Here is a 25,917-nt window from a genome sequence, read left to right on the forward strand (position 1 = left end):
CTCAGATCAGCTCATCTTTGGATCAGCTCATCCTCAACTTAGGTCATCCTCAAGTCAGGTCAGAGCAAGTCTACAACCCAGAAGAAGCAACCAATATTCCAACTATCAGTCCAACTATCAGAACAAACCAGTGAGTCGCTCGAATTGCAAAATGGAAGCTCACTTCTTTGCAGTTTATTGCAAGCCAATCAAGCTGGGGGCTAGCCACAACCATCTCCGAACTGGGGCTAGTCTTTTCCATCTAAACATGTTCAATTCAGTTATCACGCCCTATGCACCTCCAGACTTACTACCGTTAGTTTGTACTCACTCTTTGGTGTTAGCACAAATTTTTTACAGGTCAATCAAGCTCCAAAACTGGGGCTAGCTACAATCACGCCAATTCAAGGCTAACTATCAACTATAGTGACGCCCCCAAAAGGCTAGCTATCAATAAATCAACCATAGTAACACCAACGCCATGTTTAAGCTTTATTCAACTGTAATTACCACTCAAAGGCTAATTATCAGTCAAATCCAATCCACGAACTACGATCTACGCATTACGAGCTACAACATATGATTTGCGATCTACGCACCACGAGTTACGATCTGCGCACTACGACGTACAACCTACCACATTAACTCACAACAAAGCTCTAAACAACAAGCGACATCCAGCCTACAAAAACAGAAAACATTTTTGCAACAATCTCCATTTTTCAACCAAGTAAGACACGCGGTCTCATTTATTATCTTTCTTTACACCACTATTCTACAAACAGTGATATAAAGAAAGGGGGGCTGTGTCATTACCCTCCACTCTCAACCACTCGTGGCAGACCACATGTCTAGATTCCAATCACAGGTCTGCACCACGACCTACAAGCACTACGCTCTAAGAAATGTAACCGCTGTGTGCTACAGTCAACAACAACATTAATGAGAGACTTTACTCTGTAATGGTCTCCAGGTCTTTACTTCATAACAGACGTATCTAGAAAGGGAGGAGCAGCTTGACGCCTATAAAAGGGAAGCTCCATCTTCTCCACAGGGGGCTCAATCTTCAATCTCTAAGGAACTACGATTGGCTTGATTCGAGTCTAGCAAAAGACTCAATACGTAGGTAACTCTTCTCCAAAGGAAGAGTGCAGCCACTTCTCCATCAAACCCGATCTCAGGTTGAAGGTATAGTTCCATACCTAAACATTCTCTTTTTTACTTTTTCTCTTTTCCTCTTTTTTACTTTTCTCTCTTCTAGTTTTTTACTTTTTTAATTTAAATTCCCTCCTTTAGGCGGGTTCCTCAGTCCTCACTAACCGATAACTGTTAAAATTTTGATGCCATCTATCCACTATATGCTCTGTTTGGTTCGCTGGACCTGAATGCAATTGCAAATACATCTTGTTGCCAATACATATACTTGCAAGGTACTTCATTTGCATGCAGTGGCAGAGCCAGGAAATTAAGTGAGGATGAGCCACTCGGACAAAAAAAAAAAAAAATCATTTTTTTAAACTAATATTTCAAACCTAATAAAAAAAATTCATTATTTTTTCGTTTAACTATTATTTCAACCACCATCTTCAATTTTTTGGTGACTTCGCTTTGAAGAGGATTCTATTTCAACATTACCAACATCTTCTATGTTTAGCGTTGGTTGAGTGGGCAACGACTTTCTTTTGATCAAATACTTTAACATAGTTATTTAAACAATACCTAAATAGCAATTAATTAATGAAATCTCTTACTTTGAATTTCAATGAAAAAATAAAGTCATCAAGTTTAAACCTACAAAAAAAAAAATATAAAATTTACTTAAAACTTACCGCGTGTCCTCAAGAATAAAAGAGACTGAGAGACCGTCAGTACGTGAGGGGTTTTTGGTTTTTATTTATTTACTTTTTTTTTAAAGAAAAGAGAGAGTGTGTGGGATTAATATTTGGGGTTTCTACTTTTTATTATTATTTTTGGAGAGAGAGAAAAAGCACGTGAGGGGTTAATGGGTTACTATTTTTGGGCTGGGTTTGGTTCCTTTTTCGTTTTTTTTCTTTCCTATTTGCTTGGGTCTTAGATTTTGGTTACAAGTAAATAGCATGTGGACAAACAATATTTTTTTTTGGGTGGAAAGTGAGGGTGTGCCAGGGCGTACCCTGCCCCCCCCCCCCCATGGCTCCGCGCCACTGTTTGCATGCTTGCCGCTTGGCTCACCCTTTGCAAATGGATGCAAAAGAAGCATTTTTTTGTGATTGGTTCACTGCAATGCATAAATCAGTGCAACCCAAGAACTTCAATTTTTATTTTTATTTTAAACCCAATGTAATCTCCACCCTTAATCTTTCCGTCCTCTTAACTAGTTAACCTCTATGCTCCATCTCCTAGCCTGGTCACTCTTATGAATATCACTTAAGTCTAACCACAATAGTCATTCATGTCAATTATATAATTATTCTGCAAAGACAATATATATCCGATACAAGTCTACAACCATACCACAAAACTTAAGGGCCTAAGGGCATCTCCAATGAGGGGTGTAAACCGTATAGAGTGGAAATTTTACACTCCAAATGTTAAAAAAACTCTTTTCAATGGGAGTGTTATACCGTAGGTAATATAGTATTAGTTGATAGAGAGAGTGGGGAATTCTCCTTCTCGCTATCAGCTAATAAAAAGCCCGGGTGACACTCGAACAGTCTGAGTAAAAAAAAAAATTCAGACGTCACTTTAAGTAACATTCCTTTCTAACTCGGTTAAGTGACGTCTCAGTTTAAATTAAAGAGGGACGTCACTTTAAGTGACGTCCGAGTTTTTTTTTACACTTCTCCATTGGAGAGTATAGAGTGTAGATATTTATAGGCTATACAATAGTATATAATTAGGAGTGTAAAATTCTAATGGCATCTACGTGGAGACTAGGTGGAGGTGTAATTTTACACCCCATTGGAGATGCCCTAATGATATCAACAAGACGTAAAAATCACATATTAATAGTTAGGTTGCAATTTCAATTTCGGGTCAAATGTTTCTTTTGAATTTGTATCGCATGGTCGTCTCGTAACACCGAAAGGCGAAGTGACTCTTTATACGCAGTAGCTGCAAATGAGTAAATCATATATGTGTTTTAGAATTAGTTAACGAAAGTGTTTAAAATGTGCACTGATGAGTTGAAGAAGAAAAATATAACTTAAGTTTATTTAGAGAGGAATTAATGATAAAGATTGGGGCGGGTGTTTTTGGGATTTTAAAGGAGGGAAGGAATATTAAAACTTGTAAAGAATAAAAAATACAAATAAAGAGAGTAATTGTGGGGGGAGTGTAGAAGAAAAATAAGCAGTTTTGGGTTTAATCTTCCTGGTTCATGAACAACTTGCATAAAAACCACCTCATTACGGGTTAACCCATAAAAACTCCTTCTTTTGCTAAAACACCCAAACTGACTAAAATATCGCCCCTACACATAATTGACCCGTGAAACCTAGATCTCAAATTTCTCTCTTCTCTCTTTCTTCTCGCCGCATCCTTTCTTCCAAGATAAAACCTACTAGCTCTACCAAAGTGTTATGTTCTACTATTTTGCCTATGCTAGCATTTTTGCAAGAGTTCAAAGAAAGAATTAGATATGTTCATATCGCCAAGACGAAAGAAACTCTTTTTTAACACATTTTTTATGGTTTTTGTTGAAGGACATTGGAGAGACTTAGTTGAATGGGGAGGAAGAAGACAATGGAGTAGGAAAGCCTAATTCGATGTACAGCTTAAAAGAAAGGAAGAGGATACAGAAAACAAGTGATACCTATGTGGTGGAAACTAAGAAAATATTCTAAGGAAAGAAGATCATGAAATGATGTGTTGTGTTTTATTGGTGGTCTGGTGGATCACTTTGGGATACTAATTTTGTTTGAATTATGGACGTAAATATTTGATCTTTTATGTAATGTCAGTTTGTCTTTGAATTCTGAATGTAACTTTTGGATACTAATTTTGTTTGAATTCTTGATCTTTGAATTCTGAATGTAATGCAAAAAATGAGTCTGATGTGTTTGTCAGATTATCAGATTTCTACAGCCATATCAGAAAAAAGTATATGAGAATTCATATTTGCATATGTAAATTCCAATTTGCATAGACTGTGTCACTTGTCAGATGACAAAAACAAAACGTTTGTGAAAATTCATGTTAATCTTAAACAAAAAGAACTTATACATCTTATGCGGGTTAAAATTTTCATATGTTAATCTTCTGTGTAATTAAGATTTTCATAGCATACGTCTGATATTAGAATTGTTTTATTTTAGTAATCTACTACGAAACAAAACAAGCCTGATGAAAAAACGAATGGAAACTTAAATTTTCATATGTAAATTCCAATTTGCTTATATCAAACTACTCTGTAAACTTAAATTTTCATATGTAAATTCAAAATTGTATTTGCATGTAAATAAAATAAACTATGTGAATTTCTATTTTCATATGTGAATTTGCATTTATATATGTGAATTTGTATTTATATATGTACATATGTCAAGTTACTATGTAAATATATATTTACATATATTTTGTCAAGACATCAGACAATTTCAACTCTCCAATTTTGTCTCCGCATTTGCTTTGGTTTCTCCTTACCCATCACTTCTAAGTAGATTAAAACGATCGTTAAATATATATTTACATATATTTTGTCAAGACATCGGACAATTTCAACTCTCCAATTTTGTCTCCGCATTTGCTTTGGTTTCTCCTTACCCATCACTTCTAAGTAGATTAAAACGATCGTTCTCTCCCATGCAAGATCTCATACTTCACTAACCTCTTCAGATCAAGTAAACATCAACTTATTTCCTACAAACATTTCATCTAACAAATTCCACTCAATATACTGATCACTTATCAATCATCGAGTGCTAATAACGCCCTTGTTCAAAGGCCCTAAAATGTCTCATTGGCTTATAAATATCATCATGAAGATGTATGTGGTAAAGAATATTTTTACATAAGAATCAAATACCAGTGGCTCTCTTCAATGGCAAAAGAAACGAAATTAAAATTAGTGTTTTCGTTGGCTTCTTCGTTAGAGCGAACTCAACAAAGAAAGAATATACGGTGGTTATTTATTGAGAAAGGCAAAAAAAGAAACAGATAAGTGTGGAGATAAAAGTTAGACTGAGATTTGCTTCCATTATAGAAAGCAGAGAAGTTAATTGGTTGGACGTGAATAATAGGAAGGTTTTATGGGTACGTCCGTAAGCAGAGGGTTTACATGTAACTGAACATCTGAACCGAAATGAGAGGGGAAACCCATTTCTTGGAAAAATAAGGGGAGCCTCTTTTTAGGAGGGGTGGGGGTAGGGGTGTCAGGAAGACCCGAGGCTTCAAGATACAGAAAAGCGACTAAGAACTTTTTGAGAAACATACTCATCAAATTCCTCGAGCATGAAGCTTGTAAATCATACAAATTTCAAACAGTTCATTGGAATTTAAAGTTTAATTAATCATCTCTTAAATTGATGTCGTTTATTTATTAATTAATCTTGGATTTGCAAAACTTTTTTGTTATTGATGATTGATGATGCAAAAAATAAGATTGAGTTTATATCAAGAACAAAGAAAGAAGAAAGGGACCGTCGGGCATCACTAGTTGGTGTTAGTCATTGATTGTTGGATGGCTATGGCCTATGGCTCGAGAGAGGATAACACAAACTTAGAAATTTCATGTTGTTATTTTAAGAATTTTAGCGATGGCTGAACCAGTTTAAAAGGTTAATAGGGGAATAATAGGAGGTAAATTTTGTTGCAAACGGGTTAGGACGCTAGCATTTAAATATTTAAATCACAGTTTGCGTTGATTCCTCATCACATACACTTGGAAAAACACTGCATTATTGCCTGGTGATCATTATCGCGCGACTACAATGAAACTCCAAATTCAGGCCAATTCAAGATCTGTTATAAATTGCTGAACTATTGAAGATGCTCTTAGTCGTTTTCATTTTTTTTTCCATTATAAATTATATATTTTACACTGCAATGTTCAAAATAAAATAGAAAAGGAATGGGAATTTCAAAAGGTGACTGTTCAGAAATAGATCAGTCTTGCGCATGAGCCATCGGAAATGATGATTATAAATACACGTACAGAAATTTATTTACTGTATGTAGTTGGAGAACCATCACAGATTCAACAATGCAATGAGCCTATACTGATTCAATTATTTTAAAATGAAATTTACAAGTTCATTGCAAAATAGAATTTTTCTTCTGCAGGCACAGGAAAATAACGTCCAAATCCTAATCTTACGGATCATTCCTCCCCATCACAATTTATTTACCGGAGTGACAGAAGCAAAGCATCAATAAAGTCAATACATTAACTTCTTTATCAGTTTCTGGCTCCCACAATCCCACGGATTAGTTTACCAGTCCTACCAAAGTTCTAAGTGTAATCATATTCCAGGTATCATAAAACCCGGCATGACACAAATTGTTACTAAAAAACTGATCACAAGCAAAGTTTACATATAACCAAACTCAAACGGTAGAAAAAGTGTATATACCTACAACATCATTGGTTGAGTGCTTGGTCCTTCTCTCGTTGGTCGCAGTATACAATCTCTGATCTTGCACCAGGAAGGTCCTACATTGGGAGAGCTACACAGCTTCAATATAAATTAGAACAGAAAACAGTACCGTTGTCAGTGAGTCACACCAAAATCCTGACAGCAGACTCAATAGCAAGCAACTCCTCCACCAAACCTTCTTATAAACACCGCCAATCATCAATTGACCTTTGACGGGGGTTTAGTAACAAGTCTGGGTCATCTGCTTGACCATCCTCAACTGCATTCCTCTCCTCAATAGCATTTGTTTTCTCTAACAGTCCGACATCATATGTCATTCCACTACAGGTATTCCATTCCCAGGACTCCTTGCCTCCAGGTAATTTTTGAACCTCAGGCAGGATGACGACCCTATCAAGGACAGGAAGAACACCTGTAGAACCCAGAGCACAAGGCAACATACCGATTGGGCATGGGTTCCAGGCCTTAGCTACTTTCCACCTGCCTTCGCTGTTTATATCAGCGCTGCTTGCCACCATACTGGCTGCTTTACCCTTGTTCCAACGCTGTTTAAAAAACTTCAGCATTTCTGCGGCCTGACAGATGGATGAGTTTTGTTGGTTGATAAAGTGTGCAGTATCAACGCGCACAGAACTTTGCTCAGCACTATCCAAGTTTGGTAAGCTTAATGAAGGTAGTTTCTTGAGTCTCTCAACCATAGAGCTACTTCCAATTATCTGTGCAAGAAGCATAGCAGATCTTGCAAGCTGTCTATTGCCAGGAGAATATAATAAACATTTTTTCAAGATTTCTGCTAGTGTTACTTTTGGCACAACATTCATATCCACTGAAGAATTGTGGATTTCATTCTAATGCACTATCGAACTGGCATGCTGCTTTACTCTTTTATAATCTTCTATTAGCCAAAGAACCAGAGATGAGAGTTGTTCTATCTGAAGATCTTCAGCCTTGGATTGTGAGCATGAGAGAGATTCCTTGTCTGTGGAAGATTCACAAAGAAAAACAATGGAAAAACGCCATTAGAGGGATCTGATAAAGTTCTATAACACTTCACAATAGTGTCAGTATGACACTGATGATGGATCTTGAACTCATTTTTTCTTTTGTTAGAATGTGGAAATAATAGCGAATGAAAATTCACATCTGTTAAATATTTCCAAGTATTAAAAACAAATTGCCTAGAAGATTACCAATTTCATATTTCATGGTATCCCGCCTCTCCAGTGTTTGAAAAACTGCCTGAAGCATGATTAAGATCAAGTCCGGTTCTCTACTTGACAATCTGGTTATCACAAGTTTAAATAGATTAGTTAACCCTGTTTGGGTTCTCGAATCTCCAGATATTTGCTCCACTCCAGAATCATGGAGAGGTTCTACCACATTTGAGGAGTCAAATGTCTTCACGAGGAGGTCCAGCAGCACTGCAACTACCTCTGAAGGGGAAGAAGTATATAACTGAAAAAGTTTCCGAAGAATTCTTGTAATATGTTTCTTAGGACCTGAGATCAGATCACATTGGACTCATCAGCACAAACACACACAAAAGAATGGACAAATGTAAGGATTTACCAAAGCTTGACAAGATCAATTACCTTGAGATTGAGAACCATGAAGCTTTTTGACCGTATGGGAGAAAAGGTTAAAACGTGCAAGAATCACACTGGACTGTTTGCTACCTGGAAATGATAAATATAAGTAAGTGTCTAATCCACCGAAGATGGAAATTTTATCTTATGTGACCGTATCCACATAAAAGAACACTGACGCAGTATATGGCTTGTGAACTACCAAAAAATCAAAATGCTATCTATGAAATATTAACTCAATACTCAATAGACAATCCCCGGCATAATCAAAACGAGTATTTTTCTAACATTCCCCAAGAGACAATAATGGAGAAACGGATAAAGGGATGAACTGGATTAGGCAAAAAGTAGAATACACAACAGTAAAAAACATTAGCCCAGAAAAACCTTTCAGTACTGGCCATAAAAAACTCTGATAACTGTAAGAATAAACAAGGACATGCAAAATCTCATGCAGTATGAAAAGGAAAATCTTTCATTTCACAAATAGATATTGCTTCTATTTTATCTTAACTTTTTTTTATCTGTATGGATTGCAAATTAATCAAGCACCACATATGTACATATGCATAAGGAAATTGAGAGGCAAACAGATAATATCGGTAAATAAAGCAGCAATTGAATAAGAAAATTTGAGACTTACGTTTTCTCTTCATTGGCAGTGAACCAAGTTGTGAAGATTCATTTGTATTTAAGTAAAAAGCTAGCTCGTGAAGTTTAGATTTAACTTTCTTTCTAACAAAGTCTATAGTATCCCTTTGGGACAGAATTGCATTCTTTTGACGCTCCCAATAATAAGATTTTACCCACTCAAGCGCCTGACATTGACAAAAGGAAAGCTCAATCACGAAATAGACAAACTTTGAAGAATTTCAAGCGTAAGCACATATAAGGGGAGGTTTTTTTTTTGGATTGGCAAGCCTGTTTTAAATGAGATCAGTAACTCTTTGATGCTGGCGGGGTTCGACCCCCAGACCTCTGGTATCATCACCCAAAGGTTTTACCGACTTTGCTAGTCGGCACCTGCATATAAAAGGAGGTACCAGTACGGAATGATGATCAATCAAATATACTGGTATCGACCATCCGAATGTAGAAACAATTCACACTTTTACGATGGATCAGAAACAAAATACTACCTTCACAGAAGCTAGCTGAACTAGCCGAAGAGAAGGGAGATCTCGATGAGAAGCCTCTACAAATACAAGAAACAAATCAACAGAACATAATTAAAACAGCAGGAACAAAAAGCACAACCCCAATATATAAACATATTAAGTGATAAAAGATTGAGAAATGTTCTCACCATGACGAAGATCAACAAGCATACGTGGTAAACCAATTTCTAAAGCTTTATCAGCAATCGAACCCTCCGTTTCGTAGCGGCCCTTGTGAGCAACACCATTTACAAGCCTTGCACAAATAAAACCAAGCTGAGTAAATATGTCTATTCTCAAGGCATAACATAGTACAACAGAACCTAAAAGATTAAGGTCTTTTTTTTTCTTAAGAAATATACTTACGTGGACCATTTCATATAAGAAGGTTTTGCATGTGTCTCTAAGATTTTCAGATACATGAAATCAGTAAATAATTCCTGGACATAAACTTCTTCTTGAAGTATGAGTGAAGACATCAGGTAAGGAAGTAAGTGATTAAGGTTTGTAGTATATTCTTTTTCCTAATTACAAATTTGTGGTGTGTGTGTGTGTGTGTTTTTTTCGGGGGGAGGGGGTTGCGCCACGACTTATCTGTCCCCAAAGCGAAGCTGTTATTTATAGATGAAAGGATATAAATCCAGGCAAGGCAACCCTACACCTCAAACAATACTAAGCGTATCCAACTAAAAGACAACAAATAATCAAATTGCCACTCAAGCCTGAATTGAGGACCCAAATATTTTTTATACAAATTTCAATTGCTTCGACTCAACTATGATTGAACTTGAGTCCTTCCTTTCTTCAACGGGTGTACAAATATTTGTCCTCAAAATTAGCAAAAAAAAAAATCTTAAAATAGCAGTTAAACGTATATACTCCCATTCGATCGCCCACACAACTTCTAGCTAGTATACAACCTCTAGCAACAAGTGAGCTGCAAACTTGCAATCAAACTAAAAGTACATTTTTTTGCAAACCCACATTACTAATTATTTAAAAATTTACGCATTCACCTCATTATCGCCATAGAATGTAGCATAGCCAGAATTACTTCTGACTCCATAGCATCACTGTTCAAGTCCTCTCTATATAACAGCAAATACAAAATTTCAAATATAAAAATTTAACTCAGTAAAATATAAATAAAATTAATCAAAAGGAAATATAGTACCTAAAAAAGGATCTTTCTGCTGAACTTCAATGATAGCAGCTGTAACTTCAATAATAGTAGGAAGACATCCTCTTATTCTCCAAGTTGATATCTGTAATTTCAAAACAGAAAAATAAGATGGGTTTTTATATTAATGGTAAAGTAAAAGAAAAAAAGTGTTAGTTGGTGTTCTTACCTTGTCAAAGCTGTAGAATGGAATCTGGACAAGTAGAGAAGAGAGATTCTCTTACGAAATTCCACTCTTCCCAACTTATCCATGGAACAAGCTTTGTAACACACTTGTTCTTCTTCTTCTTCTTCATTGTTTGACTCCATTCTTTCTCACTTTTTAGCTTAAGCCTCAAAACCCCAACAAGGTTTAACGTTTTAATAATTCTGAAAAAACTTAATGGGCCTTAACCAAAAGCCCATTAAGAGTTCCGATCCATTATTTGATGGGCCCGATATTTCAACCGACCCACCCAAAGTCCCAAACCACCGTTCTCTTGAGACGATAAAACAGACAACAAAAAATGAATCTCACACTTCATTCTTTACGTTTAAGCAAAAGAAAATACATCCCAACACATAAAGACTACTAAGAGCAAGTCCAATGGATTGTTAAATTAGGCTGCCTAAATGTCACATACGCTTTTTAGCTTGCCTAATTAAATTTGGCTCCCCAAAATCAAAAAACCAATCTAATTGCTTTTTTTGTTTTGAAGTGATAAATAATACCGTCCGTCCATTATTTTGTAACTTAAATTGAAATTTTTTTGGACGGATGGCACAGTTTTTGCCGTCCATCAAAAATTTACACGAGACAACAGAAACTATGGCGTCCGTTTTCCAAACTTATTATAGTATTTGTTAGCTTAAAGTCTTAATTTTGGCTCGGTTTTTTACTCCTTCCAAATTAATTTAAGACCCTTTTAGTTCCATCGGAATGACATTTTTGTAATTCCATATAGCCCCATTGGATTTGCTCTATGTCTGCCAAATTATAGTTTGTCCTTTCATTTCATTATGGATCCCATACTCCAAATAGTGTAGGCGTGTAGCACCACCCCATAACGAGCTATCGTATTGTTGGGTGTTTGATGTCAATAATAAGTACATACTTGAAAGCCAAATTTTGTAGCAGTCACGTAATGCTTTTATGCAAAGAAGGTGTCCTTTTTGCCTTTCCTAACAACACCTGAAAGTGGAAACTATAAAAACTATAAAATCTTCAGTAACACACTACATGTGAACATTGCTTCTCCCCAACTTGAATTTTGGTTTTGGATTCTGTTCCTTGCAAGGTAATACTAACCATCATTTTCTCTCTTCCCCTGCACTCAACTTCATCTCTCATTCTATTTACATATAACACAATAGAATCATATACATACAGAACAAAGTAACAGAAAACAGCCTCAATCAGATAAACAACACATAGGAAGACAACATAGAAAGTGAGAAATGGAGGTTAAGGAGGAAAGTGATGAAACTAGCCAGAACGATCAACAGTGGCAACCCCTCTTAAAATATAGACAGATAGCAGATGCAGAACAGCAGACCCCATTACAGAAAGCCATAAGTCAGACGTTTCAGAGCACAGCACATTTGGCAAATCTTCTACCCACAGGAAGTGTGCTTGCATTCCAACTTCTATCGCCAATCTTCTCCAACCAAGGTCAGTGTGACACAATTAGTCGATCCATGACAGCTGTTCTTGTAGCCCTATGTGGCATATCGTGCTTTATTTTGTGCTTCACGGACAGTTTCAGAGACGGGAATGGGAAAGTCTGTTATGGACTCGCAACAATTCGAGGACTTTGGGTGATTGATGGGTCTGCTACCATTTCACCTGAGCTAGCAGAAGGATTCCAGTTGAAGTTCATTGACTTCTTACATGCCTTTCTGTCTATACTGGTTTTCGCAGCAGTCGCCTTGTTTGACCAGAACGTCGTGACATGCTTCTATCCTGCACCATCTGAAGAGATGAAGGAGCTTCTCACCTCATTGCCAGTAGGGATTGGAGTCATCTGCAGTATGCTCTTTATAGTATTCCCAACAAAGCGCCATGGAATCGGCTTTCCACTTTCTGCTCTGTAACCAATTCTTTCTTCTCCTTCACTGAACTTGATTGATTCATTTATAGCAAAAGGTTCCATTAGGGAAGCATACTACATAATAATACAAAATTTTCATTTTACATACAGTTCGTTCCTCTTCTTTCACAAACTATCCAGATGTAATCGATTCACCTGGAGACAAAGAGCTTTTACAAAATTAAAAACAGAAGTCGGAAAATCAAAAGGGATATACTGATATTTTAAATATATGTACTTGATGAACATTTACCTTCTTCGCAAAACCACCTTGTGCGGTAAACAATCCATCAGTTACTGTCAATCTCAGAAAGATAGTGACCAGTAATAAATCCACCAGAAAGCTATTCTTCTCTCCTTGCTGTTAGAAGCCAGAATTTACCAGAATTACATTCTAGTGTATTCTATCTTCAATTATATCTGCAAATAAAATCTGAAAGTGGAGTGAAAGAGACAAGGCCCCTCTATATAAGACCCTCGAGTCCTCGACCCGTAGAAAATATAGTAACAAGGACCCTCCACTTGAATGAGTTTCTCTCATGTCACCACAATGAGAGGCTAGGTAAAACTAGTTTTGTTGGATGAATTTCTCAGGTGGGCATTGTCATGTTGAACATCACTGCATATGAGGGAAGGCAAAACTAGTTCACACACACACACACACCCCCCCCCTCCCCAAGCACACACACACACACTCCCCAACCACCCACCACTTTGTAATTTGACTGGAAGGGTGGAGTAGGTGGGCCTGATCTGTATGTGTATGGCATCCTTAAAGTGACTAAAGGTACCAAATATTTATGAGATACAGAGATAGTGCATCAGGTTAATATGGGTTGTCATCTGGAAGCCAGACAATAATACTGGTGAACCTGTGTTATTCCTAGATCACCGGAATGGTGGAATGACATGAGGTGCAGATATTCTGGCTAGAAGGAAATAGACGTAAATGATAAACACTTACTCTGAATTAAAAATCATTGCAAGCACAATAACTCCCATCCAAAACCGAGGATTTAATTGCTACATTTCGAGGTTAAATTCACCCATTAGCTCAGTCTGTAGCAAATCAGCAGCATCCGGTGCCTTTTTCTACACCAGAATCCGCCCACAGCAGCATTTCCATGTGTCCTCATCTGGAACACACCCATCCAAGCACCATCTCACTAACAATTCCAAGCTGCTTTGTGCACATCTCCTTTCTTACAAAAAAGCAAGCCACAAGAGAGCTAAAAGACTTGGCAGAGACAGAAATGCCTCTAGTACGCCGTACTCAGGTAAAACCTGAAAAGCTCTGTTCAAGTCATTTTCAGAACAAAGTCCTTGGATTACCAAATTGTTAATTTTAACATGAAGATTCAATGTTACGTGGATTAGGAGATATCCCACCAAGAACCATCTCATCAAGGAAGTTTGCAGCATCCTGGACCTTAGACAACCACACAGACCAGTAACGAAGCTTTCCATACAAAACTCAAGATCGGGGTTTCAAGTCCTGAAGCTTCATTCATAAGAACCTCCACTACTCCCTGAAGATTCCCTTCTTTACACAGTCCATGAACTAGCCGTGCTCATATGTAATCCGTTTGCAAAATGGCTTTGCTAATCATCTTTTCAAGGAGGCCTATAGCTTCTGAACACTGCCCGACTTTGCAGAGCCGGCCCATTAGAGAACTAAATGTGACTTCACATTGGGTTCTATACCTTACTACTCATCTCTCCAAAAAGTTTCATGGCTTCATCTAACTTCTTGAAATGCAAAACCCGTGAATCAGAGATGTAAGTAACAACTGTTGTGAACATCCTTTTGTCTCCATCTCTTGAAACAAATCTTTGGCTTCATTAATCTTTCCCAAATTTACACATCCCACTAATCAAAGTACCATAAGTATAAGAATCCGCCATACATCCATGATCAGGCATCTCTCTAAACACCAAGAGCAGAATCCATAGTTCCTTAGTTTCATGCAAAAAGCCTTAATCAAAAATATTAATAATCCTAGTACTGAGGAATTCCTATTTCTTTCATATACTTGAAAAACTTTTTCCATCTTCAACTGGCTTTCATTAACAAGTATGGCAAAAACCCACACATACAATTTCTCAGTAGGTTCAAATTTATATTCCTTCATCATATTAAAAAAACCCTGAGCATCATTTTGGCTTATGCGCACGACCATATGCTCTAAACATGGACAAAATATCTCTTCAGTAAAACTACATTTCTCATTTTTCATCCTATCGACAAGCTCCTCGGCTGCTTTAAACTGGTTAGCAGAAGCTAATCTAGATATCATAAGACCAAATGTGTTATGATCATGCTTAAACCCATTTGCATACTCTGCTGTTGCGGAGTCGAATATAGTCTTTGCTTTTTCAATGTTTTTTTCAGCTCGTATTAGTTGTTGGACTTGGGATGGTGTGATTTTATTTGACCATTTTATCAGTGTCTTATAACCCATTATTATAATTATAATAATGCCTTCTTTTCAAGTAATATTGGCTGAGAAATTAGTCATACCTTTGAGTTAGCAATTGAACAATGAAAATTTTGCCCCTTCGTGTCTTTAGTTAGAAATATTAGTAGTGGCTCCATGAAGGAACAGAAAGCTTCAAAAACCCTTGTTCTGATTTCGGAAACTCGAGAGAAGAAGCGGAGCAGTTGATGGGCCTGGGCTGGGCCCATTAGCCTCCATTAGAAATGTCATTATCAAATGCCAAACAAAACATTTTTTTCCCTCTTTCATCCCAAACCAAAATATCGAATTAGGTAAATATGTAGGGCATCAAAACCGATATATATCGGATATATCCATTTTTGTGGCACTGGCCCAACTAAGGACCAAAATATCACAGATATATCGATATATTATTGGATATATATCATTTTTTTGGGTACACCGGCATCTAAATATCCCATATATATCCATCAATATAAAAACCTTTTTTTTTTTAGATATATCGAATTTTCGATATAAAACTTTATATCGCCGGACATAACCAATATATCAGTATATATGCTCGTTTGACTTTTGTCCATTTTTACTATAAAGATTTTCGATATATATCGGCGAGATATTCATATATATGTGCACAATGTAATGAGAATATCAGAACAAGAGTCGTTGGTGGATTAGAGAGTTTGGAATAAAGTGGAAAAAAAAGGTTTATGCTTTAGCATCTTTAGACTTTAGTCCATCTCTCTTTGTCCGCCAAACCCCATTACTTCACAAAAAAAAAAACATCTCTCCTCAACTCACACCAACTCATCAGATTCATAAACCAAAATCTAATCTTCAAATGAGTTTTCAATAACCCACGGGAAAAAAGATATGCGACATTTTCGCATTCTGGTACCCAAAATTTTCATTTTCTGTTGTTACTTGTTTTCTACTTAGTTTCTTTCGTCTACCGCAAAACCAATCTCTTCATTTTTCATTAAAGAGGTTTGCTAAAGATGTTAACTTTGATCACGTAGATTACTTTTATACGGGTGATGCACAAATTGTTAATGTTAATGATGGTACCAAAAGTTAATCGCCCGTAGATTATGACCAAAGATAAGAGATAGAACAACTACAAGAGCAAGAAAGATTGAAAAGCGTCACCGCTTACCGACACAAAGATTCTTCGCTTCTATCAAAGATTCCCTCGCCCCAACTCATTTGAAACTCGCTGTCGTCACAAGTAAGTCTATACTTTAGTACACTATCTAACAAGAAGGGTAAAGTTTTTATTTGTTGAAAATGCTATATACCTAAGAAATTATTCAACATACCTTACAAAAGAAAGACTCAAACCAGATGTAATCATAAACGTGATGTACCTTTCACACCGTAGAGGTTACAAAAGTGATCATCCAACTAAGCTCAACAAGTTCTCGTGAGTGAAGAGTGAAGCAACCTTACCACATGGCAATCAATGAGGTACTATTTTCTGAATTTGGCATCAACCCCGCGCTAATAACACCGTAGTTCAAAAGGCCCAAAAGATTCCAAACTGCGGATAAGATGAATACCAAATAAAACAAAGTTTATACTTATCCCTAAAATGAAAATGAAAATATAAATAGAGTACTCTGCTATCCCAAAAGGAATCTTGCTCTTTAAAAAGGAAGTCAACTATGGATTTTGGCCATATGCTATATGATTACTCAACCTCTCGATAGAGGGACAAATAGAGTGGACTATTATTAAGCCCATGACTTATTTATTTTATTTTTTTTTTTCTTTGTTTTTTTTTTCCCTCGTAAACAATGACTATGCGATAAAAATGTAGATATCACAATGTCACATACCGCACTGTTGGGCTGATGGATTGCCAACTTCATGCTTGGAAGTACATGTTTGAAGCATTCCATCGAAAAGTCCTTCCCATGTATTCTTGAACTTCTTTAATAATTCCACATAGACCTAACATAATTACCGAGATCCACAATGATAAAAGCAGCTGATAATGCCGCCTCCCTTGAAACCAAGAGTGCTGCAATAAACTAAGACATAAGCTAGTCCAACATTAAATGCCGCCATTCTGAACATCTCACCAATGTGAGGGACTTAACAACCCGCACAAGGAACAAGCAGTTCAATAATAAACAAAATATTTGAAAAACAAGAAGCATAGTTAACAAATAAGCATAAAATACATACCATGCATATGGCTTTGATGAATATGAACCATAGCCATTATCCCCAAACCTTGCAAAAGAATGAGATCCAAGAAATAACAAAAAGTTTAAATACCAAGAAGCAACAAATAATGGCATGGTGTTCCAACCTAACAACTAGAAAAGGCACGTGAATAGTATAGATTATCATTCAAAAGTATCCCTATTAGTCCAATTCGCCCCTCTCCCGTAAAAACACTCTTTTACATAAATCCATTCGATCAAAAACAATACATCAAACCATTTATAATAATGATGCATACCTTAATATTACGGAAATGAGGATGATCCTTACGAATGCCGCGTTATCAAATATCGCCATTTTAACTTTGGCACTGTGATACCCTTTCATAATGTCTCTCCAAAAAGTGATGTAACTTTGTGATTTCTATATATATATATATATATAATGAAAAGTCAGACAACATATATATAAATAAACTAGTCAAGTAATTAATATTGAAACTAAAACTAACCTCCATATTGACCTGACTGACCTCTTTCATGTCGCACAAGACGCCTCTCTGGTGATTTCTTTGTCATAACTAAAAGTAGTTAACCGAGTCTCGCCCAAACTGCTTATACTAATCCTTGTAAATTACAAAGACATCACATCGATCTAGCCAAGAATAAAGAGAAGAAATCACATATTAGAGGACACAGAAAGCAAAGGTCAATTTCTAAGTGGAAAGTGAGTGTAAAATAGCAATAAATGATTCTAACACAAACCCATGTCCCAAGTCACATAATTCTTAGATTCTGAGAAATACAATTAAATGAAGACACAAACACACACACACACACACACACACACACACACACACACAAACACAAAACTCCATGATATCTCTCTTTATATATGCCTTTAATAACTCCAATGTATTTCTCGACAAATCCATGGAAAACATCTATGAAAGCAAAAGAAAATATGGATTAAGTAGCAATCGACTTTACCTACTTGATACAAGCTCGGGCATTAATCCAAATTTTTGACTCAATAAAAATCAGACTCACCGCATTAGACGAAGTTATAATATCTCTTAACTATAGTATAATATCTCGTTATATAAGGGTATTATGGAAGTGAACTAATGATCTAGATGGTGTTCGAGTTCTACATCATCGAGCATCGATTCTCAACCCAGCTTTAATTATTTCAAATATTACAAAAAGTAGTTTTATAAGTGTTGATTAACAAAATAAAATGTATATCGAGAGCTAACTGAATAATGCATTATATGTTTCTCCTTGTACTAATTATCGGTTTATGTTACTAACAAACAATGAAGACTTGGAAAACTTAAAGCAAATAAGGAACCAATCTCATACACACCAAACTTCGAGACCTTATGCAGTTAAAGAAGACCAAACTCAGCCCAATTATTATAGTTACATCTTTACAAACAAATAAATTTTCTTATGCCTTATTCATCAACAATTAGACCTTATAGAAACAAATAAATTTTCTTAGGCCTTATTCATCAACAATTAGACCTTATAGAAACATATAAATTTTCAAGATGTGAAACCCACTTACCCAAACTTACCCAAATCTCAGATTTATACTAAATGACAAATCTAATTAGCTATTCAAACACCGAAATCCCAACCTTACTTTATCAATTGTCTATTATTAACATATGGAAACATAGTAATTAACACAATAAACACTAGAAAGGCAAAGCTACAATCATTAAGTAGAAGAGTAAAATAAATGAATATGAAAACCTTTGAAGAAACTAAATTGACCTCGGTTCGTCAAAGAACGATTCCAAGTTGAGGCGTTGAAGGAAAAAACGGTCTTTGAGTAGTGAAGAGAAACAAAGCTTGTAAATCCTAAGAAAATTGAAATTGAAATTTTTTTGTCAAATAAAACCCTACACAAAAAATCGGTGCTTGAAATAAATAATTTTTTTTGATTTCATTACCTTGTTGAGATGTGAGAAGAAGAAAGAGTGAAAAAAACAGAAAAAAAAGCAAGTGGCTAATTGTGGGAGGATTGTGGTGGGGAAGTAGAAAATTAGATGGTTTCTTTGTTTTGTTTTGTAAAGCTAAACAAGTGATGGGGAAGCAAGTCAAGCAACAGTGGTCTACCGCCCCCATTATTTATCCCTAACCCACGGCCAAAAGCTGCTAATGAATCTACCCAGGAAAAAAGCATCTCCCACGGTTTGTCTCCGTGGCTGTCACCCACGCCCAAGAAAATAGATAAACCGTGGGTAAAGGTATTTAAGTAGGCTCACCAAGAAAAACTATTACCTACGGTCAATAATCGTGGGTGAATCAACAAGGATTCATAACCGTGGCAAAAAAGATACCGCATCCGTGGCCAAAAGTCCATTTTCTTGTAGTGTAAGAGTCGTAGAACCAGAAGTTGTGGGGAGAGACCGAGAGAATAAGCGGGAATCCAATTTGAATGAGTTTCATACTGTGTATTTTTTTTTTTTTTTGCGTATTTGACTATTTGGCATAAAGTCATAAACCACGGTAGAAAGTGGAAAATTTATATACCACTGTTTATGTTTAAGGTAGTGGGGATGTGGAGTACTCTCATGCTGAAAAAAAACTAACCATGGTATATAGCCTAACTTATCCCACGGTTTTCATGTAACTGTGGCATATACTAGTAAACCAATGACCAAAGAAATTTCCGCCGTGGTATATAGGTATTTCCCACGGTTTTTGGAAGAACCGTGGTATAAACGTTCTTATTGACCGTGGTATATGTGTCATTCTGTAGTAGTGAAGAATTCAAACTATATTAAAACTAACTTACTAATCTAGATTTATGAATAACTAACTAAGTAAGTAAGAGTTATGCCTTAGTCCTCTTTATATAGAAGAGGGCTAGGTCTACAAATTCGTGCATGGGCTTTGGAGCCATGTTTTAGACCATAAAATCGAGCCCAAAACTTGATTACTTCGATCTAAAAAGGGTTTCTCTGTTGGAAATTACTGCAATAGTCTTTTTGTCCACTTTTTCTCCTCTAATTGTGTTAAGGATTAGACCATTAGAAAGCTCTTTCCAAGCTGGTCGTTTTGACATATGGTAGGCCCAATTCCGAGGTTTTAGTCCAAAGATACGGCCTTTCAAAATTCTCACGACTTTTATATGCTTATTTCGCCCGCGTTGACTTTGACTTTTCAACTTTGACCCAAGGCTTTAAAAGGTTTTTCTCCTTGAATCTTGGTCTTTAATTATAGAACTTCTTAGCAACCAACCTTTGCTCCCTTTATCTCCAAAGGGACACATTTCTTTACATAATTGACTCCAATGCCCGAAATACATAAAAGCAAATGAACAAAGACTAACTCTTATTTATTAATCACATAATTGGTCTAAAAGCAATATTCTTAAGGGGGTAAAACTACAGGTTTTGGGCTCTTATCAACCATCATACACTAACAGATCATTCATGGCATATTCAATGAATACTTTGGGTCATGTGACCCCCACATTCAAGGAATACTCATCATAACACTAACAGGTCATCCATGGCACATTCAATGAATACCTTCCTATCACATGACATCTCAAGTCATAATATATCATTACCAAATCCTCGAAAAGTGGAAAGTTCTAAAGGTGTGGTCGACTCGTTGAAAATATTATTCTCAGCTATCATTGTACTAGCATTAATCATGCACAACAATTGATCACACATGCATAAAATTATTTTCACGCATCAATGCAAATCAATCACCCATTTAAATATCATTGAACGCAACACGAATAGTCATCAATCAAATACAATTCAAACATCCACAATCACGTACACAATTAAATACTATTATTATACACATATATTTATCACAAAAACTAATATATAATATATAATATAGTGGCTGCACCTATACATAAGGCTGCCTACGTATCCAATCTTTCGAGATTATAATCAGGCCTTACGTAGCTCTTAACCAATAAATATCAACATCCTTATATGTACCTTTAAGAACAACAACAATTTATATTATATAAAATCACATACAATAAGTTTCAAATACTCCCACAATCATATACGTAAAGTTTCATACCTAGAGATACACTATGAACTTATAAATCCAAAAACTCACAATCATATATTTCTCTACTTTTGATTCTAAAAAAATTGATCTTATGAACCATGTCGGTTCCAAATAAAACCACAGTCTAAAAGTAAACTACATACACTACATAAAACACCCAAGAAGAGTTTAAGAGACTCTTAGTTCATTACTACACATATTTTCCAAAATAGGTTCATGCACATAAAGGATAACACGGTAGGTTTTCTAGCCAACTTGTCAAAGCAATAAGTTTTTCTACAGTCATCCAAATGTTACACCACTTGATTATTTGAAAACTAGGATAGGTATACTTACTTCTTCATGTAGAACTCGAAGTCTTAACCTCAACCCATCTAGAAGAAAAATTAGGCTGAAAACGGTTAAAATCCTAATTTTCAGCAAACTAGATTTCTGACGGACTATCTTCTGAATGACACAACTCTTTCCACAGGTGTCCAAATGCATCGAGGCTTTTGTGTTGAAAATCTAACACATAGAACTTACTTTTTTATGTTTTACAAAAAAACTCAATCTCATTCTAAATGTTCAAAAACTAGGCTCGAACACACTGCACAGAAACTGATTTCTGACGCACTATTTTCTGCCAGTCAAACTTCTAGACGTCGTAATTAATTCCATGGGCCTTCGAATGCGATGAGGCCAATTGGAATAGAAAGAAAACTTTCATATCTTACTCTTTTATGTTTTATAAAAATTCTAACTCTCACCCTAACTATTTTAAAACTGGACTTGAACACAGTGCGCAGAAACTAATTTCTGACTCACTATTTTATGTCAACCAAACTTCCAGACATTATATCTATCTCCACAGACCTTGGAATGCGACGAGGCCAATTGGGTTGGAAAGAAGACTCAGAAAACTCACTTTTTTATGTTTTGACGAGAGTTTGAATCTGACTCTAACTATGTGAAAACTCAATTCCAAACCAGACACAGACCAGATTTCTACAGTCAAAAAATTCTGACGTGCCAACTTCCGAAGGATGTAACTCCTTCAACGTAAACCGAAATACTATGGGGTTTTTTGAGTTTGAAAGAGGACAGCTAAAACTTATTTAACATGTTTTAATCAAAACCTATATCAATTTCTAAAGACAATGAAAATCGTCTCCAAAATCAGACCAAATTCCTAACTTGAACAGGAACAAAACAACACCAACAGTACACAAACAAGAGTTTCACATATTGTTTTGCTAGCTATATTTCTACATACTAAAGTCATGAGCTTTGGGACCAGTGATACTAAGTAAGAGAAAGTCGAACTATCAATTCCTTTCTCAGCCCCATGCAACTGAACTGTATGCCAATTTTTTAAATCGCAAATATCTTCATGGGTTAAGCCTTTAGGGAATATAACCACACTAATTGTTCAAGAAAATTGTATGTCGGTTTGACTTGGAGCAAGAGATAGTGTTCTTGCAAGCCTGAACTGTATGCCAGTTTAGCCTCTCAAAACATCAAACGTAGGGGTTGCTAGGAAGATCCGGGTGGGATCTAAATCCTAGCACACCACCATTGGCACTGGAACTATATCGGTATGATGGTGCTAAGGAAGACTTCGGCTCCTCCATTCTTTGCTCGGTGTTACCTTTTTATTTTTCAAAAATAAATTGGACCTATCGTTATTAAACACGTGTGTTGTGCTCATGGCACCAAGTTGCTTTAAGCAAGGCATATGCCTCTATCGTCGAACTCTCGATGTGATTAAGTTGAAATGGCTCCCAAGACATCCTGATCAGATTCTTGTTATGCCTCATCTTAATCTGTTTAGCCTGCTAGGGTCACCTATTGTTGTTCCAAATGAACTTTGGGGGCAACAGGGATAGAGTATGCACATTAATATATGTAATGTATCATAAAATACTTCGAAGGCATACATAAAATAAAAGAGATGCAGAGCTCAGTAAGTAAATAGCATGCAGAAAATAGAAGAGCTACAGAGTTCAGTTAGATAGTTCAGTAAAATAAATTGTATGTGAGCATAGCTCAATATTACAAACCCATAGAATAATTGTTTAAAAATAATTGTTTATGTGAATCATCAACTGAAAGGCTTATGAAGCAGGGGTAGAATCAAACTTTGGTTCACCATTAGTGTTTGTTACTGCACCATCAAACTGTATGGTTGGGCTAGCTGGAACGGTTGGCTGAACAGAACATTCACCTGAAGCTGGAACTGGCAGAAAAGGAAGTTGAACTGGAGGCAGGTCATCATCGGTGTCTTCTTCAGAAGATGAGGAGGCATCAAGCATAAGTTCAGCTTGGATTGCAGAGATGCTATTGTTCAGATCATGGAACAAGACAAAAAGGTTGGTTACCCGCCATTGATCATCCAGTGAAACGCGTGCCATTAGCCTCAATTGCCTCCTCGAACTTAACTTGCTTAGCCGCATTGAAGGACTCCCGAGAAACATCTAGTACCCCAAAAACAAAACGAATGGCATTTTAGGCTATTCTCTTCTCCCACCTCCCACCACCTCGAATAGAACTTGGAGGTCTCATTCTAGAGGTCATCCCTTCTTACCGAATCGAAAACGTTTCTCCTTCCGAGATCTCTCATAACCCCGACATGACCTCATTCGCGATGGGCAATGGCTTGGCGAAGGGTCTTCATCTCGGTGTTCCTACCGGTGAAGCTCCCATGTTTTGCTTGGGGTAGTGAAGTGGGGGCGTAGTTCCAAAACTTCAGTTTCGATGCCCGAAGATCGGCCGACTCCTTTTTGGGCTTTCTCGAGGAGAGCTCAAAGGTTGGAGATAGTATCTCTCATATTCTTGAAGCCAATATTAGATCTCTTCTCTTTTCGCCAAGAGTCGGTCAACTGGATATGCATTTCGGCAGCTCTCTTCTCGGCGACTTCTTTTGCCCGGATCGGCTCACAAGAGCCATGGCATCGGTGGATGTATCGGCGGTGCCACAAAGATGGGATCTTTCATGGCCAAAAAGTTATTCACTAACCGAAAAGAATATAGGATGTGTAAAGTAGCAACAATGAGAGAAACCCAACATTGAACGAGAAGAAAGTCTCACCTTGGTAAGGTGAACGGCCGGATCGGCAATAGGGCCGGGTCAAGGTCCCAAATATATTGGCCCCGGCTTTGTCAACGAAGTCGCAACTTCGGAGAACTCAACGCGATATCAAAATCTTTAACAGAGTGCTTGTTGGTAACAGGTAATTCATTAGTTCATCCCCAATGCCTCATCTCCACAATCATCTCTCTCTCAAGGGAATCTGGAGATCTTGGCGAATAGAGAATGTCATCACTAACCCCCCCCCCCCCTCCTATCACTGGATTGAGGAGGAGGGAGAGGGACAGTTACAACAGTGGTTTCAGCAATACCCTTCCCCTTGCGATTATCAAAGAAGGGAGGGTTAATGGTCAGATAGACGTTATCACCAGTTTGTTTAGAACCTGTAGAAGGATCTGGAACTGGTGGGGGTACAGCTACATTCTCACAAGATTGAACAGGTGGAGGAATACTAGCAAGAACTTTAAAAAGTGGGTCTTCACTAACAGATAAAATGTAAAACTTCGTTTTCTTACCAGAGGGGGCAACATTATAAGCGGTATCAGATCTCTTCAATTTAGAACGGTTGGACGCACAAACTCCCCTTTTAAAATTGCTGGCCATCAGTAGTTCATGAGGCAGTTCAGGGGCCCTTCCGCCCGTGATCACACAATCATCATCAAGGTAGGCTCCAACCTCGACGCCACAAAGCATCATCGAGCGGCCTCCAAACTCTTCTCCTTGTGGTTTCCTCTTCTTACGGTAATCAAAGAGGATTAGATCCCGAACTAGAGGAGGAAGAAGTCCCAAATCCCCGATCAACGGAGGAGGAAGGGTTGTGTGCCCGAAATTCCGCGTATTTATCCCAGGGGGGAATAACCGGGAACAAGTTGCGCCATTCTTGATTCAGACATGTTGAGATATTCAAAAGACATGTGGGATCAAGAACTATTACCCAAGGCATCCTCTATTCCTTGGGGATCTTCTTGATAATGTCCATCATGCTTGCATCGATTCAGCTTAGTTGATTCGGGGGAAGAATCACCTAAGGAATAATAGCAAAAGATATTTAAAAAAAGACTCCTATATCAAGTTATAAAAGTACCTAAGTAGGAAGACTTACTAGTTGGAGCATGGGTGTGTTTACGGGCATAGAATTCCCATGGGGTCACCATCATCATCGGGGCGAATGTCCCAAGCATCACCCAATACACGAATGTGGTGATCAGCCCGATGACGCCACTCTGCTTCCCCTCAAAAAAGGCGATCGGAAGAATTCTTGTCTATGGTCATGAGGTAATAGTATGATTGGTCTCAATCGCGGACCTCATAAAAGTAACCGAACACCCAACCGGTTGAGATCAAATCCATGTCTCTTGGCGAGAAGAGGCGTAGTACATAACAATTTTGTAAAACAAGTCTTTGCCCGACCAAGAGCAAGATTAAAGTGAATTAGACACTCTAAACAATGGGTGGAGGGAAGAGTGAGTCCGCCCTAAGTTGACCAATGGTGATAAAAAGCCACCTCCTTGTAGGCCAACTTATCAAATAACCTCCCCACTCCAGCCAACATCTTCGAGGATATTAAATTTTTACTTGAGATCGGTTCTAGGGAGGAAAGATCTCCGAA

General features: G+C 37.1%; 2 protein-coding genes across 3 annotated transcripts; one reads left to right on the forward strand and one right to left on the reverse strand.

Moving 5' to 3' along the window:
- Positions 1–6,329: 6,329 nt before the first annotated feature.
- Positions 6,330–10,820, reverse strand: LOC147485448 (uncharacterized). Of its 2 annotated transcripts, XM_086573331.1 has the most exons (9): positions 10,647–10,820; positions 10,472–10,562; positions 10,314–10,385; positions 9,447–9,553; positions 9,280–9,335; positions 8,784–8,958; positions 8,147–8,230; positions 7,745–8,053; positions 6,330–7,533 (listed from the first exon to the last, which is right to left on the reverse strand). In XM_086573331.1, exons 3-9 carry the CDS (start codon positions 10,361–10,363, stop codon positions 7,403–7,405), a joined length of 912 nt encoding a protein of 303 aa, XP_086429457.1. In that variant the 5' UTR covers positions 10,364–10,385; positions 10,472–10,562; positions 10,647–10,820; the 3' UTR covers positions 6,330–7,402. The 2 variants fall into 2 exon arrangements, with proteins under 2 accessions (XP_086429457.1, XP_086429456.1); XM_086573330.1 differs by lacking the exons at positions 10,314–10,385; positions 10,472–10,562; positions 10,647–10,820 and having other exon boundaries at positions 9,447–10,284.
- A 792-nt stretch (positions 10,821–11,612) lies between these two features.
- LOC147485449 (protein DMP4-like) lies at positions 11,613–12,674 on the forward strand. The gene has a single exon (XM_086571375.1). It carries the CDS (start codon positions 11,915–11,917, stop codon positions 12,548–12,550), a length of 636 nt encoding a protein of 211 aa, XP_086427501.1. The 5' UTR covers positions 11,613–11,914; the 3' UTR covers positions 12,551–12,674.
- Positions 12,675–25,917: the final 13,243 nt, after the last annotated feature.

This window comes from Coptis chinensis, chromosome 7, assembly GCF_015680905.1.
Source record: "Coptis chinensis isolate HL-2020 chromosome 7, ASM1568090v1, whole genome shotgun sequence".
In the NCBI taxonomy this organism is placed as follows: Eukaryota; Viridiplantae; Streptophyta; class Magnoliopsida; order Ranunculales; family Ranunculaceae; genus Coptis; species Coptis chinensis.

Bases quoted from the DNA above. Each gene is read 5' to 3' on its own strand.
- LOC147485448 (XM_086573330.1), bottom strand. From the start codon at position 9,672: ATGGTCCACGTAAGTATATTTCTTAAGAAAAAAAAAGACCTTAATCTT. The intron at 8,054-8,146 runs GTAATTGATCTT...ATCTGATCTCAG, and splicing joins TCATGGTTCTCAATCTCAAG to GTCCTAAGAAACATATTACA. The intron at 7,534-7,744 runs GTAATCTTCTAG...AATCTTCCACAG, and splicing joins TACCATGAAATATGAAATTG to ACAAGGAATCTCTCTCATGC.
- LOC147485449 (XM_086571375.1), top strand. From the start codon at position 11,915: ATGGAGGTTAAGGAGGAAAGTGATGAAACTAGCCAGAACGATCAACAG.